Consider the following 14,705-nt stretch of genomic DNA (forward strand, 5'->3'; position numbering starts at 1 on the left):
GCACGCCTGACAGCAGCATTGGCACGTATCCGCTTGTCTTTACAGGAACTCCGTCGCCATGTGAACCAAATGAGTTTAAGTGTAAAAACGGTCGCTGCGCCCTCAAGCTTTGGCGATGTGACGGAGATAATGATTGTGAGGATAACTCGGATGAGCTGGACTGCCGTGAGTTTCCACCTATGACTCTGTTCAGACATGTATCCAGAGTGACGTGATCGTGAGTGGAAAGCTTCATTGTCCCGTCACTATTTCTTTTTGATTCTTCCACCTGAGTTTGAATAAATATATTTAACACAGATTTTATTTTCAAGATTTAATGAATGGGCGGCATAGTGGAGGACTGGTTAACACAATGGCCTCAAAATTCAGAGGTGCGGGGTTCAATTCCAGCCCTGACCTTCCTGTGTGGAGTTTGTATGTTCTCCCTGTGCCTGGGTGGGTTTTCTCCGGGTGCTCCGGTTTCCTCCGACATTCCAAAAACAAGCATGGCAGGTAGATTGGAGACTCTGAATTGCCCCTAGGTTTGATTTTGAGCGGGGATGGTTGTTTGTCTATGTGTGTCCTGCGATTGACTGTCAACCAGTCCAGGGTGCACGATCGCAACCCTTGTGACGAGAGTCGGCCTGGATGGATGGATTTAATGAATCAAAATACACTTCAGTCTTTAATTGCTTTTTCAGCTAAAATCCTACAGATTGCAACAATCAGCTCCTCCAGTCAGCGAGGTACTCGAACTGTGCGCAATACCTCTAATCTGAATTTCTGTAGTTTTCACAATTTCAAAGCGTGATCGGACACAGGGATAGAGAACAACGTAGCTTTAATAGCCCTCCAATCAATTCAACAGAGCTCAATAACTCACTTTCATTCTGGCGCATACACAACGACGAAAAGTGTAGCAATCGCGCATCCGCTGCTAACGGACTCGATACGTCTCTCTTAGGACCCATTAGCTGTCCCAACAATATGCCCGACATAAATTAACGTAAATACAAGGACCCATTAGCTGCCCGAAAACTTGCCTGTCGTTAAATGCGCATATTAAAAAGCAAACCAATACCTGTGTAAACAGAGCAAGTAATGAGGAATTTACAACAGCCCAATCTGAATTGACTAAACTGTTTTGATGAGCACTTAATAACACTTCAATGTCCAACTTGATACCACGCAGCTACCAAAGGTCCAAACGACAGGTGTGCTCCTGAGCAGTTTGAATGCCTCAGCGACCGCACTTGCATCCCGGCAAGTTACCAGTGTGACGAAGAGCCAGACTGTCCTGACCGCTCCGATGAATACGGCTGCAGTAAGTCCCAACCACACTTCACCCCACTTGTGTATTTCTCTGTTGTGCTCCACATTCTGCACTCCTGCTTTGCTTCATTTTCTTCTATAGTCCACTTCTGAGCTCCTTTGTACACTATGACTAATTCTCTGTGAACCACATGCTCTTTACACATGGGTCATCTTAGACACAGAGCTTTTTGTGAAACATCCTCTCCACCGATATAAAAGTGAATTGTTTTGCATCTATGAGTCTCACTGTGTCACCAAATTCCAAGCAACTTTAGTCATGAAGTTTCTTTTTTCTTTGACTTTAAACAGCTCCTCCGTCTGTGACGAACCCACCGGAAGAATCCGTTCAAGTTGCCCGGGGAGCCACTGTGACGTTTACCTGTCAAGCTGTTGGAGTACCAACACCCATCATCACCTGGAGGCTGAACTGGGGACACATTCCAGTCAGCGGCAGGTGGGTTTCTTGGAAACAATCACTCACGCTTTGATTTTTGATTAGATTTAGATTTCTGGGTTTCCTCCAAGCATTGTTATTGTCAGCTATTCATGTCAAATATTGGTGGGGAATATTCAATACCATTTCGTTTCTAGTCGTACCTCAACCTGTCAGTTGTCAACAATTAAGATCACCGTCCTTTCTGGACATACCTGGATGCAACAGCCACTAAATCTAAAAAGAAAGTTATTTCGTACATATAAGAAAAGCCACACTTGACTATAACCCTGAGGTGTTCTAATTCACACAGACAGATGTTTATATATTATACAACCCTCCAGATTTGCTGGCAGCTGAAAGTATTACAAATTTTATAAATAAATTAAATAGATGTTGTTTTACCTTGTTAACAGATTAATTTTTGCTAGGCTAGCCGAAACGGGTAGTTGCGACTAACAAGGAAACAACGATAAATACAAACAATTATGAGTGTCGGTAACCCACTTTTCTTAAAAACACAATTGGGTAAAGACGTGTTTATTTGTATTTACGGTTACTTTTTTTGTTGTTACGCTCACGCATTTGGAGACGAATACACTAGTGCGCTGTTATGATTCTTAATGAGCTGTGAAAGTTAAGTTTCTTTTTAATCCTAAAATGACATGTCCAATCACAAGAAAATCCTAATCTATCGGATTGTGGACAATATTTGCTATATCACCGATCTAGCACTGCTTAAAGGGAAAAAGGAACTCCCCACCTTATTTCCAATGAGTATGCACAACCGAGGGTGGATAAAAATGTTGGTGGGATGAAGCTTGTAAAATTCCATAAATTAGCTGTTTCATTGTTTAACCAGTAGGGCTGAAAAAAAGCAACGTTTTATAGTCCGGAAAATACAATACATCATTTTTTCTTGTACGAAATAATCTTAATTTGTTTTCTAATTATTCTTCTTTCATAAGTGCTTCTTAATCAAATTTAAACTAGCTTTAATGACTATCTTATGTGTGTTGACTGTGAGAATGTCGTGACTTCTGAAATCTTACGCGTGGGAATTTTGCAATAATAATCATTTGTATCCCTGAAATCCCAGAATCTCCATGACCAGTGAGAACGGTCGCGGCACGCTGACCATCCGTGACGTGAAGGAGGCCGATCAAGGGGCCTACACTTGCGAGGCCATCAACGCCAAAGGTCTGGTGTTTGGTATTCCAGATGGAGTGCTAACTCTTACATCCAATCCCAAACCAGGTACATTTAAGCAGAAGCATGACGGTTTTCATTCCAAGTCCCGGATGAAATTTAATTGAGCTAAGGAAATAAATTGTCCTGACCTTGCCAGGCAACTGCCGAGACGATCAATTTAGTGTGGAGGGCCGTTGTGTTTCTTGCTTCTGCGCTGGAACCACTAAGAATTGCAAGGGCACCGGACGCTACCGCAATCAGATCAGTCTGCGTTTCACTGAGGAGGAGGATTTTAAAGGTACCGTTTCAAGGAATTCTAACAATGCTCACATCAAACTTACGACTGAAATACAGAAATGTTCATTTCATCCGGACATATAGAGCAGAAAACTGAGAGAATTAACGTCTATTTTTTGACACTCAGGTGTGAATGTCAGCTACCCATCCAGGCCAGGAACCCCCCCACTTTCTTCCACTCAACTCCTCATCAACCCTGAGATGGAAGAGTTCCAGCTTGTCGATTTGTCACGGCGCTTTCTCAACCTGGATTCTTTCTGGACCTTGCCCCGCCAGTTTCTTGGCAACAAGGTCTCTCTTCTCTAAAAGCACATTTTCTTTACTTACATCAGTGCTTCTCAATTATTTTCTGTTATCCCCCTCCCCCCCAACCTAGCAAGAAGAAAACAATTTGCGCCCCTCACCACCACCCATTCTCCGGCGCAACTATAAATAATAGCATTTTCGTTGCAAACAAACCTACGCCGTAGAGTTAATACCCGCTGTGCACAATGGGCAAGGAGAGCGCCACTGCCAACTACTGGACTGGATGTGCAACTACACTTTATTGTAAAGCGGTGGGAAAAAAGCATGTTCCCCAGGGTCACACGGGCCCCCCTCAGAATCGCACCACTCCCCTCCCCACTATTTGAGAAGCATTGACACACATACACGCATTTCATTTATCTTTTGATGTCAAGTCCAAATATTGTCATTCTTCTAAAATAATCGTCCGGAGATGAGCGTACATCTGTATGATAGTCACCCATGCATTTTTAGATCGATTCCTATGGAGGATCCCTGAAGTATAAAGTACGCTACATATTAGCCCGTGGTTTGTCCGAACCTGTGGAGAAGCCGGATGTAATCCTCGTTGGAAATGGGCGCAGGCTTATATACCGCAGAGGGAGTGCCACCCCTGCAAGGGTGGTCAACCAGCGAGAAATTAAATTCACTGAAGTAAGTGCGCAATGTTTTTGCCAAATAATTGATGTAAACGTGATCATTTGTCATGACTCAACGTGGCGCTTGTGACTGGTTTTGAAGGAGAACTGGGAACACTCCAGCGGACGACAAGTAAGCCGGGAGGAACTAATGATGACATTGGCTAACTTGGACAGCATCAGCATCCGCACCATTTATGACAACCACATGGTCAGCGTGGCACTCAGTGATATCGTCATGGATACTACCACCGTGGAGTTTAGCACTCGGGGTCATGCAAAAGATGTCGAAGAGTGCAGGTAAGTGAAATAAAAACGGTCTGTCAGCAAAGCAAGTGTTAATTTTTTTTTCTCGGGCAAGTCAACGAGCAGGTCAATGACTCTTTAAATGTCAAATTATTACGCGCGGTCTGGTGTGATTATTCGGTCTAGCTGCCTCAAAAATCTTCAAAAAGCTACAAGTTGTCGATGGAACACTCATATGGAACATAAGATCTACCGATTTGACCTTGGCTACATTGGTCATCTTTTGTTGGTACAATTTGATTTAAAATCAATATCAGATATTTGGGGCCAATCACAGAGTTTAAATTAAGTGGTCCAATCACAAAAATTCTCTTTAAATAACTTATTTACTGTGCAAGACTTTTTCTGCTTTTTACTGAGCATCAACAAAAATATTCTCAAGCCTTTTTGCCAAGGTTTAGCAATCTTTGCCATAGCTCAAGGAAGGACAGGAGGGCAGAAAAAAAAAAAGCCAGTAACAAAGTCGCTGTGGCAAAGTTATGAAGCGAGGCCATCACATTGAGTAACAGTTGCATATAAATCTTTAGTTGTTTCACAAAGGTGATTCACATAACTTTAAAATTGTACTCTTGTGGACACTTGAGTTAACAGAGCCTGGGGATGGCGCAGGGTTAATCAGTCGCCATGTTCGTGGTCTGTCCAAAACTCAGAATATCCTGACCATAGTACATCGGCTTTGCCGAACATGGAGTGAAGTTTCAAAGCCAAAACACACATAAAGACAACGAAAAGAGCATGGATTGCTGTGACGAGACGTCCGTTACACCTGCTGGAGTGGTGTGTGGATTGGTCAATATCGTAGCTGAAAGTAAAGCGCTGCTATGGATGAGTGGAAACTCACACACAAGTATCTCACAAGAAGCAGAGTTAAACGTTAATACTATAGTTACATATTGACAGGTTGCGCCAAAATACATAAGCACAATGTGTGTGGGAAACACCGTGGCTGTAATGTCTTTTTTCGTAGATCAGATTGGAGAATTAAAACTAGTGCTGTCAAGCAATTACATTTTTTAAACTAATTAATCGCAAAAAAATCTGTAATTAATTGCAATTAATCACATTTTTTCAACTACTATTTTTTGTGAAGCTTTTATCTCATTTACTGCCATTGACGGCTTAAGACGTCAATTTTTTTTTTTTTTTTTTACTCAGCTGGTACCGAATGTGTTAACAAGTTTTTACTTGAATAATATCTTGTGATTAATGTAAAATCACTGAATATGAAGTGCATTTTAAAGACTGTTCTAATAGCTTTCTTTGATTCTTGAATATGATCTAAACATAGACATCTTTTCAGGCATTTTTTTTTGTTTTTGCGCACAAGCTCAGGGTATTTTAGTTCCAAGATGATGGACTAGAGATGCACAGCGAATTTAAATCAAACTGAGTTAGAATATTTAATCGCGTGAATTAAAAAAAAAAAATGTAATTAAAACATGAACACCCCCCATCACAAAATTTGCGTAAATTAAATCTTGTTATGGTGCTGGTCAAACTAATGGAACTGCCTGACGAGTGGAATTACAAATTCAGTGATAACGTAACAAAACAGTAGTTATGACTCATCCTATGAAAACATTTGAGGACACCATTTTTGATCTTTTCTTTCTGTTATTACAGCTGTTCCTATTAATAATATCAAAGTTTGTGATGTCCATCGACATGTCACTCTGTTGAGACAGCTGCAGTAAAAGCCCTGATGACGATCACATTTATGCTTCCCAGATGTCCCGCTGGATACACGGGCCTGTCTTGCGAAATGTGCTCCTCTGGTTTTGAGCGCGTCCCTGGTGGCTCATATCTGGGCACCTGCGCCGGTTGCAACTGCAATGGACATGCCAGCGCCTGCGATCCAATCAGTGGACACTGTCTGGTAAACACTAAAACTGGACGCCTACTGATCATGACTTTTCATATCATTTAAAAAGACAAACCCCAAAGCTCTTTCCCCTTCTTTCTGCTGATTACAAGTTTTCCCCCCCCCCCACTGCGTTTTCTCCTGCAGAGCTGCCAGCACAACACAGAAGGCCCACAGTGCGACAAGTGTCGCCTTGGTTACTTCGGTGACCCAAGACGAGGTCGATCCGATGACTGCAAACCTTGCCCGTGTCCATACTATGAAACCTCTCGCCGGTAAAGTCTTCTAACATTTTTTTCCCCCCCTCCAAAAAACGACTAATGCTGATTTTTGAACAATGCTTCATTCATTCCACATGCAACTTATTAACCCACCACTGTAAATGGTTACCTATGTCTCTTTGTCTGCAGGTTCTCTGACACCTGCTTCCTTGACTCTGACCTGCAGCCAACATGTGATGCCTGCAAGCCCGGCTACACGGGAAGACGCTGTGAAAAGTGAGAGAATTAAACATTTGATTGTAAATGACTAAATAGTAGCCACATTTTAGAATATGTGCTAAATCTGTCATTCCTCCCTCCATTTTTTTTTCAGATGTGCTCCTGGTTACCAGGGTAATCCCCTTCTGCCGAATGGAAAATGTGTTCCTCACCGTGAGTGCGTTTTTAGTCAACTTTCTCGAGTTTAGTTTGCCCTTGTCGTAGAGTTGGCAGTAGAATGTGCTCATGGCACAGGTATGCAGTGCTTTTGGAGCATTGCCAGGTGAACTTTCCACTCCATATGTCTTCATCTTTCCACTGCCCCCCCCCCCCCCCCACCCTCCCTGTAGAAACCAAGTGTGATAACAGAGGAAGCATCAGCTCGAGCAGCAGGCCGTGCAGCTGCAAGGTACACATCGCATGATTAAGTGCAGAGTGAAATACCACACATGAGAGCTGCCTTTTGTTAGCTATGTCATTCTTTTTTTCCCCATTCCGCAACGTTCTTTCCCTTCTTATATCCGATTTTTATTGAAGAAATGAGCCTGAGCCTGGCATGTGCGTTTGTTTTTATTTTTGTTGCAGAACTATGTGGCAGGCGCTCAATGCGATGAGTGCAAGGCAGGCTTCTTCCACTTATCAGAAAACAACCCCGAGGGTTGTCTGCGTTGTTTCTGCATGGGCGTCACCAAACAGTGTGCCAGCTCTACTTGGGGTCGAGATCAGGTACAGTTCATATGAATAGTAAAGGGAGGGGTTCCTATTTTCACGGATGGGCTTAATCAGCAAATCTTCCAGGTGCTATATAGAGAAGCGTGAAAATGGTGTTTGCATCCAAATGAACCAACTTAGCGAACGTGTGCTCTCAGGTACGAGGAGGAGTGAACGGCCAGCTTTTTACACTCACCAACAGCGGCAACACGAGAACTATCAGAGAGGGTATCTCTCAGAGGGGCCCCTCAGAAGTTGTCTACCGCTCCTTTTCCAGCATCCCCAACGACATCTACTACTGGGTCATGCCTGAGAGTTTCAGAGGAGATAAGGTGAGATAAATCAACGCAGTACAGTCAAAAGCATGCAAGGGGGAGGGAAAAGATCAGTCCGGTGTTTCATTCAGCCCTCACTCAGGCATGCCTCAACATGTTCAGTGAAAATGACTGGACTTGCCTGTAAATTCACAGTGAAGCCCAAGAAGGAAAAAAATGTCCTGTGACTACCTTTCCGACATTACCGCGAGGAAATTAGGACTACTGTCCGCAACACTTGACTGATCTATCGGCGAATCGTGATGTTGTTGCCAGGTGACAGCCTACGGCGGGGAGCTACGCTACACGGTGCATTTCGAGCCATTCCAGCGTTCCCTGGTGATTGATGGTCAGCCAGATGTGGTTCTCCAGGGCAATGGCATCTCTCTGGAACACTACTCCCAGACCAAGCCCCTCCCACGTGTGTCGCAAACAGTCACTGTGACTTTCAGAGAAGTTTGTATCATTTTTTAAAAGTATTTTGCGAAATCCGCACCCGTAAATACTAGGTAGCTTTAACTTTCCCATTTCCATCCTGGGCAGTCTGCATGGCGTCGCGCTGACGGGCAACCGTGTACACGGGAACACCTCCTTATGGCTCTGGCTGATGTGAGCGCCTTGCTTATTAGGGCCACCTACGCTGACAACATGGCAGAGAGCGGGTACGGTTCAGGGACATTTCTATTTGATGTTGAATAAATTGAAAGATGGTCACACCTCATGGAAAATTGCCTTTTACAGTATATCAGACATCAAAATGGATATCGCTGTTCCGCACTCAAGTGGAAATGAACGTGCCCTTGAGGTGGAAGAATGTGCATGCCCTCAAGGATACAGAGGACCATCTTGCCAGGTAAACAGTTCAACGAATCACGCTTGTTTGCTGAATTAATCACTGTTTATTCCGATTGCGGTCGTTGAGAGATACTCCTATTGACTCCTTCGGCAAAATAAAGATTTCCCCTTTGTTGTGTTTTTTTTATTTCTTATCTTGGGTGTTATTGTGTGGTCTTGCAGGAGTGTGAAGAAGGTTACATACGGACAAGCTCTGGGCTTTACTTGGGCACCTGTGAGAGGTGTGACTGCAATGGCTATGCCAGCAGTTGTGACCGGGAGACCGGCAGGTGTCTTGTAGGTTTTGTTATTTTTCCCTCTCCTAATTATATTTCACTGTTGACTGCTTTCATCTGTGTGCTGGAATGCAATAAAGACTTTTTGGCAGTGCTCAACATGCCAAAACAAGCTCTGTAAACCTTTTAGTGAATCTCACCTTTTTTTTGTGTGTGTCTGTCTGATAGCAATGTCAACACAACACGGAGGGGCCAAGGTGTGAACGGTGTCAGACTGGTTACTATGGAAACCCAGCAGCGGGAGCTGCCCAGGCATGCCAGCCTTGCCCATGTCCCGGAACAGCATCCAACAACCAGTGAGTTTATTTGGAAAATCTTTTTTTCTTGTCTTGTCGGGTGCTGTGGCCAACTGTCTCGGCCTAGAAGTCGGCGAGGCAGACTAGAAAATGAAAAAAAGCTGACGGGGACGCCGACTATTCCGGACCTTTTGCGCATGCGTGAGAAGTAGTACCCCTCCGCGCCATCGGGGGCGCTAGACAACGCGTAGCCTTTGACGGTGATGTTGAATAATGGCGACCTTTCATGAATGAGAGTGATTACTTTGTCTTTGCGCTCTTCTGTCCAGCCAAACATGATGTAAAAAATGAGCAAAGTTTATTTAGTTCCTGAGAAGTAGCTTCAATTTTAACCGTTTTTATCGCCTTTTCCACTTCCCGTTCTTGTCCTGTGCTCTGATTCGTTAGCCGACAGCCAATCACAGTGCTTGTTTAACTTGGAAGCCTGACCCGATTCTACATTTTGAATCATCCAAACATGCCGCAAGACATTGCGCAGTAATCCAAACAGACGGCATGCAGCGACTTTCTGACGCCCGACGGCGAATTGTTGTGTAGTGGCCTTTAGATTTTAAAAGCTATTCCACCCAGACTGGCCAAGGACAGATTGATATATATATATATATATATATATATATATATATATATGTTGTGTGTTTTTTTGACTTATTTGTCCATTTCATGGCACTTTTAAATCCTCTTTTTTGTGTTCTACAAAGAACATTTTTCGAATAGAACAAAATCCTTACTTCAAATCCTGTTCCAACAGATTCTCCTCAACCTGTTATTTGGATTCTGATGGTCAGCCAACATGTGGTTGTCCCCCCGGATACACTGGCCGACGCTGTGAGAGGTACACCCCGCCCGGCCTCAATCTAGTTTACTTTCTCACTATATCTTCTTGTAGTTGTCATTTTGACACTGCTCTGGGTGGGCCGGCAGCAAAGTTGGCTGGCACTCGCATTCATTGGCTCTAGTTGTAGGAAAGTGATGTGAGCATGTTGGTGGCTTACTTTAGTCATGTCCTTTCTTTCAACACTGGTCGTTGAGCGTTTACAATACAGGAATCCGTTACCTTTGAATAGGCATTCTCTATTCCAGTGATTCCCAACCAGGGTGCCATGGCACACTAGTCTGCTTTGAGAGGTCATCTGGGGTGCCGCGGAAAATTATCCAATTTCTCATACTTTGTGTACTCATCATAAATATATTTTTTTCATCGATTTATACCAATGACAGATGACAGAACAATTAATGTTCTCTCCCATTATACTATAACCTGTATATCCACCTGTTGCCATTTGCACAAGAGAATAAGTACCATATTTTCTGAACTATAATCCGCAGCAACTATTTTTTGACAAAAAAAAAAAACTGCACCACTGTATTAGCCGCATGGTTCAAAATCTAGGAGAAAAGTAGCGGCTTATCGTCCGGAAAATACGGTAATGACTTGTTATCAGTCAAATCAGGCTTGGGTTTCAAAATGAATCAATATGTGATTAAAACTGAGCCAAAATCATGATGTAAGTATTCATATTTGTTTAGTGGTTTGCCGTGTAATTTTTTTAATGGAAACTAGGTGCCCTGGCTCAATAAAGGTTGGGAAACACTGCTCTATCCTGGGCTGCTGGATGTTTGAAATTTTAAGTTACGCTATGTACAGTTTTCCAGTGGGATAGGCTTGTTGGATTTGTGTGGTGCTCATCAGTTGTTTGTGGTGGAAAAACAAGCGCAAACCATTGCGTTCTATGTCCTAATAAGGAAACTTTTAGTTTGGTTTGTGGTCCTTTGTACTTTTTGTCTTCTGCTTCAGCTTGTGTGCTTTGCTGGTTGCATACGTTTAAAGGTTGCGCTGTGTTGGCTCTTGCGGCTTTCCATCTCTGCACACACCACATACATTTTCTGGGTCTTTATCGCATAAATGTAGATGAGGCATTTATGAGGACAGCTGTCTGTCTGGGAAAAAAAATCTTTGTTGGTCTGATGGCAAAGATGACAAGGAGACTTGGGTCGATCATGAAAATCGTTGAATTTTTGAACCATCTTCAATCCTCATTGTGCTGTTTTGACATGAAGAGAAGAGATGCCATCTGCGGACAGTTGTGGCGACCCTTTCCAAGAGAAGCTGCTCGATGGCTACCTGCCTTTGGGATGTGGTGCTGAAGCAGTATTAAATTTCAGCGTGGATAAAGTGATAACACCTTTCGGCAGCGGAGATAGTGAGGAAGTTGACTACCAGTGGCCTGATACCACGGCACAAACCATCCTTTCGACCAGAAAAATACTTTCTACCCCTTCTCACCAACGCACGACCCGTCCTGCTTCAAAAACTGTTCCGGATGTTGTTTCCGTCACTCCCAATAAGTCAGCAACCAGACTCCCACCACGCTTCACACCAGACCCAGACAGCCGACGTTCCAGCTTTCAGCACTTGCTCCGCATTCATCTGAACACTTTCAATCAACGTCTGAGCATGCTTGAGAGCAACACCCTTGATATGAGGGAAAGCATTCATCGAATGGAGGACCAACAGAGTAATCTCAGTTCCCAGCTGAAGCAGCTTATTGCTCTTGAGTCAACTGCGGAAAAGTCCAAGAGGGTCAACGAGCTCGAGAAGAGCTACACTGACATGGAAGGTCGATTGAGCAGACTCGAAGGAAGGCTGGAGATTCTGATTGATGGCTTCACAGCTCTGGCTCAGGAGATGAACAAGATGAAACGTGCCAGGCATACTTCCCGTTCGCTCCAGGAAACGATCCCCCTGCCTTCACTTAGCACAGTTCTTGCGGCCCCAAGTTACTCAACGCCGCAGCCTCCAGGCAAGAGAATCCCAACAAAGAGACCGCTCACCCTTCAAGGCACGGTACTACAAAGCATACCTACCCCGAGTCTCCTTGATAGTAAACCTACCACCGCACCTGGGAAAGACAGAAAAAAATTGACAGTCTCCGTAAACCCACCGAAAAATAGCACAAAACTTATCACGTCTCCATCCAAACATAAAGTCGCCAAGGAAAATGTCAGGAGTGCTGCCCAACCTCGATCTACCGCTAAACCCACAGCGACAGAAAATCCAGAGGCAAATAAACGAGTGAGCACTAAACATGTTTCACAATCAAACCAAACACGTCTAAAGCAAGTTCACGGAGCGGTAGCAGTCACGAAATTTCAACTGGAGCCACCGTCTCACAGAGACAGCCCTCCAAGAACCGCCACTAAGAGTGGACGAGACAAAGCATTTAGATCCGATCAACCACTTGACAAAAATCTCCAAAGGGGAAGAAATAAAACCGCAAATTCTGCCAAGCCTGTGACAGCAAACGGCAGGCTTAATACAAAAACAACATCGCTTTCTCATCGAGCTCGAGAAAAGAATCAGAACGCGCCAACGACATCAACGTCGACGCCTGCTACATCCACGGCAACTAACGCAAAGAATTTAAACACAATGACAAAAGGAACAAAAGCCCCCCCAAGATCAAAGGCAAAAACCTCAAAGAAGTCAAGCGCACCAACCAAATCCACGTCGAATCGCGCTCAAACAAAAGCAACAACTGCCGTAAAGTCAGTCAAAAAGCCGCCATCGAAAGCAAAAGCCAAGACTAAAGTAGCAAAGAAAAAACAACAAAAAGACAAGAAAAATGCAACACCTGGGATTTTGGACCTATTGAAACTTCTGAAAGGAGGACATAAAAATCATCAAGATGGTTCTCTTCATGTTGTCCTGGGACGGCTGGCCATCCCGATACGGATTATCCCTGATGAGTAGGCTGATTTGTGCCATGACTGATTTTTTATTTTTTTTTTCTTGCCGTCTCTTTATTTATACTTAAATTAGTATGAAACCTGATGAAGGGATTTATTGTACGGTACTGTATGATGTTTGCTTGTGATTTTTTATTTGTATTTTTTTTTATGGGGGGACATTTTTTGTATTTTTATGTAGTTACCTGCTATGAAGACATTCGTTATCTTCGCATGAATACTTATTTCAATTTTTTTTTTATGACTGGACTACCTCAAATTTTGCACCGTCTCTTTGTTTAATTAATTTTTGAAAAGGTTACATCGTTCGAGTGTGTTGTCAATAGTGGCCACAGTGATCATTTTTGGGAGGTCTGCGTGAACCTTTCCTCTGCTCCTTAAGGGTGACTTTTAACGACTATTATTAAGGAAAAAAATGGAGGCGTACATTTTTATGTGTCGTAGTAAATAAATAAAAAAGAAATCATGTTTCATTGCCACAGAAGTGTATTACATTGGGGACCAGATACTCTATTACAAGTTAATTATTTTAAAGGGTAGGTCAAGTCTTTTCAAGAATATGTTCTATGCAGGCCCACTGGTCGAAACATGGCATGTGTTTGTAAAACACGAGTAATATCCACCCATTTTTGTACATCTCAAGGGGCGGCCATTTTGTCACTTTTGTCGACTGAAAATGACATCATAGTTGCTCAGGGCTCAGCTTCTGACTTATTATGGCTCGACTTCAGAAAACATGCTAGCCATGATGGGTCGTTAGCTGAGCCCTTAGCAACTGTGATGTCATTTTCAGGCGACAGAATTGACAAAATGGCCGCCTCTTGGGATGTTGAAAAAAAGGATGGATTTTACTGCTTAACACATTCCACAAGCGCAGTATTAATCAGAATGCCATGTTTAGACTAGTGAAGGCGCTTAGAATGTTTCATTGCAAATAATTTTTGCGGGGTTGACTTCCCCTTTAAAGACATATGTTTATTAATTTACCGCTGATGACAGTTTTCTAGTATTTGAATATATTTGAGCGAGTCGTCAACGAGTGCAGCATTGGCATATTTTTGTGGATTTTGTTGTATTGCTTTAAAAATCTGATATATTTGGGTCACTCAAAATAACTTGGAACAAATTACGTACATGTACATCAATAATCACACATTTTTTTAGTTTTTTTATTCATGTTAATAATCTGACAGTTGAGATACACTGATATGTATGCACAAATTACCGTGCAACATTTGGACCAACCGATGGTGGACATTGAAAATCTGCAGCCTGTCTCAGATGTTAAACTAGTTTGCCAGCATGGAAGCAGTTTGTTGACTGTTGACCTTCGGAGCGGCCATAGGACAGGTGAGGTAACGCTTGATATCCTCAAGGGCCCTTAATTCAGCTTCTCCTCTGGTGGTAGTGCTTTGCAACTGGCTGGGGTCAATGGCACATTGTTCTACTAACTGTCACACTTGTAGCGAAGTCTCTCCTTCATACACTCGGCATCTTGTTTTGCAACCTGAAAACATGACCTTTGCAACGTTTCTGTTCATTTCCATTTCTCTGTGGGTCAAGCATACGTCATACTGTGTATCAGAGAATCACCTTCCGGGATTTGTTGAATGAAAATTGTGTCTTGGGCTGTGCTTCGTGCATTTCGGAGGCAAACAATCAAAAAAGCTTTTTTGGGTAAAGCTTTTTTGTGCCAAATACAATTGGTTGGTTTTGTTTTAGAA

General features: G+C 43.1%; 1 protein-coding gene across 8 annotated transcripts in view; it reads left to right on the top strand.

The window, feature by feature from the left end:
* Positions 1 to 14,705, top strand: part of hspg2 (heparan sulfate proteoglycan 2) — an 88,411-nt gene that overhangs the window by 37,989 nt on the left and 35,717 nt on the right. For all 8 annotated transcript variants that reach the window (XM_088289438.1, XM_088289441.1, XM_088289440.1 and 5 more), the window contains 21 exons: positions 46 to 165; positions 1,172 to 1,303; positions 1,603 to 1,747; positions 2,826 to 2,983; positions 3,075 to 3,215; positions 3,342 to 3,505; positions 3,974 to 4,153; positions 4,241 to 4,437; positions 6,172 to 6,319; positions 6,452 to 6,579; positions 6,715 to 6,801; positions 6,899 to 6,957; positions 7,134 to 7,192; positions 7,369 to 7,509; positions 7,653 to 7,826; positions 8,085 to 8,264; positions 8,352 to 8,470; positions 8,550 to 8,661; positions 8,826 to 8,939; positions 9,107 to 9,234; positions 9,983 to 10,066. In XM_088289438.1, the coding sequence (XP_088145564.1) occupies positions 46 to 165; positions 1,172 to 1,303; positions 1,603 to 1,747; positions 2,826 to 2,983; positions 3,075 to 3,215; positions 3,342 to 3,505; positions 3,974 to 4,153; positions 4,241 to 4,437; positions 6,172 to 6,319; positions 6,452 to 6,579; positions 6,715 to 6,801; positions 6,899 to 6,957; positions 7,134 to 7,192; positions 7,369 to 7,509; positions 7,653 to 7,826; positions 8,085 to 8,264; positions 8,352 to 8,470; positions 8,550 to 8,661; positions 8,826 to 8,939; positions 9,107 to 9,234; positions 9,983 to 10,066 (2,770 nt within the window). The remainder of the gene's footprint in view (positions 1 to 45; positions 166 to 1,171; positions 1,304 to 1,602; positions 1,748 to 2,825; positions 2,984 to 3,074; positions 3,216 to 3,341; positions 3,506 to 3,973; positions 4,154 to 4,240; positions 4,438 to 6,171; positions 6,320 to 6,451; positions 6,580 to 6,714; positions 6,802 to 6,898; positions 6,958 to 7,133; positions 7,193 to 7,368; positions 7,510 to 7,652; positions 7,827 to 8,084; positions 8,265 to 8,351; positions 8,471 to 8,549; positions 8,662 to 8,825; positions 8,940 to 9,106; positions 9,235 to 9,982; positions 10,067 to 14,705) is intronic.

This window comes from Idiotropiscis lumnitzeri, chromosome 3 (genome assembly GCF_059441095.1).
Source record: "Idiotropiscis lumnitzeri isolate Australia: NSW breed Sydney's pygmy pipehorse chromosome 3, RoL_Ilum_1.0, whole genome shotgun sequence".
NCBI classification, from domain to species: domain Eukaryota; kingdom Metazoa; phylum Chordata; class Actinopteri; order Syngnathiformes; family Syngnathidae; genus Idiotropiscis; species Idiotropiscis lumnitzeri.